This window comes from Nicotiana tomentosiformis, chromosome 11 (assembly GCF_000390325.3).
Source record: "Nicotiana tomentosiformis chromosome 11, ASM39032v3, whole genome shotgun sequence".
NCBI lineage: Eukaryota > Viridiplantae > Streptophyta > Magnoliopsida > Solanales > Solanaceae > Nicotiana > Nicotiana tomentosiformis.
The window spans coordinates 116905956-116907967 of NC_090822.1; the positions used below are offsets into that span (position 1 = coordinate 116905956).

Here is a 2012-nt window from a genome sequence, read left to right on the forward strand (position 1 = left end):
CAGAATTATACTCACTGATAGATTTAAAATCTTGTAGCCTTAGATGAGTCCAATCATAACGTGCCTGTGGAAGAACGACCATCTTCAGGTGGTCATATCTATCTTTCAAATTATTCCACAGTATGACTGGATCTTTAACAGTAAGATATTCCATTTTCAGGCCCTCATCAAGGTGATGGCGTAGGAATATCATTGTTTTGGCACGGTCTTGGTTTGATGCATGATTTTTATCTTTGATGGTGTCTGCCAGACCCATCGCATCAAGATGAATTTCAGCATCAAACACCCAAGACATGTAGAGTCTCGTGCTGATAACGTGTTACAAAATAAAGATAGTATAGTAAAGACAAGTATAGAGAGAAACTGATATATTATTCAAACTTCAAACTTATGTACATCATGAACTGAATTCTCCTCTATTTATAGAAGAAAGGAAGCTGCTGCTGCTGCAAGCTGCTACTCTAAGCTGTTGTGCCAGATATAGATAATCTTCTACCATGGGTAATATTTATCCATAACAGAGTGCCAAAAGGATAAGTTTCTTCAGGAGGCTTATTTTCAATGAAGTACTAAATAGATAAACATATTTACAGCGGAGTCTCATATGGATAAGTTTTTTCAGGAAGTTTATTTACAACGGATTAATAAATGAACATGCATAATATAATTATATTTATAATAGATAGAAATATGATTTTCAGTTGTCCAAACATGTGTTACAGCTTGAATGGGAGCCAAAACTTCCAAATTAGAATTCGGATAATCTCATCCGCAGACACTTTTTTCTAATCTTTTCCGAAGTTCAGGTCATCGATCCATGACACTACCTTAAAACGAATAATAGATACCCACGTGTACTTCTAAAGCTACGCATCCTCTATCAACCGTCGATCTCATTTTCAAGTACTTCGCCAATCAACGATTTTAATCATTCCAGCTCATCAATCCATGCCACTCTCTATTTTCCAATCACAACAAACACCAACAATCTATAAATACGAAACGCTCATTTCACATTTTCTTCATCGCATTACATTTTGCTTCTCTACAACTAATCTCTAAACTTTACTCTCCCTCTTTAGAAATTTCAATGGCTCCTAAGGCAGAGAAGAAGCCCGCCGAGAAGAAGCCGGCCGAGGAGAAAGCTCCGGCGGAGAAGAAGCCAAAGGCCGGAAAGAAGCTACCGGCGAAGGACGGCGCCAGTGGTGCAGACAAGAAGAAAAAGAAGGCTAAAAAGAGTGTTGAAACCTACAAGATCTACATCTTTAAGGTGCTCAAGCAAGTTCATCCAGATATCGGGATCTCGAGCAAGGCTATGGGAATTATGAACAGTTTTATCAATGATATTTTTGAGAAATTGGCCCAGGAATCTTCTAGACTTGCGAGGTATAATAAGAAGCCGACTATTACTTCCAGGGAAATTCAGACCGCGGTCAGATTGGTGCTGCCCGGTGAGTTGGCTAAGCATGCTGTTTCTGAAGGAACCAAGGCTGTGACTAAGTTTACGAGCTCATAAGTTTTTAGGTCATGTGGGAAAATTTGGGAATTTAGGGCTATTTGGGGAATTAGGCTTAGGATTATCTGGTAAATTTGGGAAACTAGTTTTCCTTCTTTCTTTTGATTTATGATTTCTATTTTGTAACTAAACTGCTGTTGCTAAGTGAATGAACAAATCTACTGTTTGGATGTTGCTTGTTACATCATTGCTAATTATTGGCTGTCAATTGAAATGCATTTCTAAATCATTTATTATTAGTTTGTAAGTTTTGTTTGTTCACGAGTGACATGCATTGGTGTATTATGGTTAAGATATTGGTATTGTATGTACTACTCACGTTAACTTTCAAGTTAGAGTAAATGTGTTCCTTTCTTTCTTGTGAGAAGATGATGTTCACGTTAGGTTTGTGAGAAGATGATGAAAGGGAGTATTGAATTGGTCCTCCAAATGTGGCGAAACTGATGTTATTTCTGTATGCGTCTAGACTATGTAATGGTTCTCTGTTCTGAAAATA

The 2012-nt window shown here is 37.5% G+C and overlaps 1 protein-coding gene across 1 annotated transcript; it reads left to right on the forward strand.

Moving 5' to 3' along the window:
* Positions 1-1010: 1010 nt before the first annotated feature.
* Positions 1011-1686, forward strand: LOC104114241 (histone H2B.2). Its single transcript, XM_009624632.4, has one exon. It carries the CDS (start codon positions 1091-1093, stop codon positions 1514-1516), a length of 426 nt encoding a protein of 141 aa, XP_009622927.1. The 5' UTR covers positions 1011-1090; the 3' UTR covers positions 1517-1686.
* Positions 1687-2012: the final 326 nt, after the last annotated feature.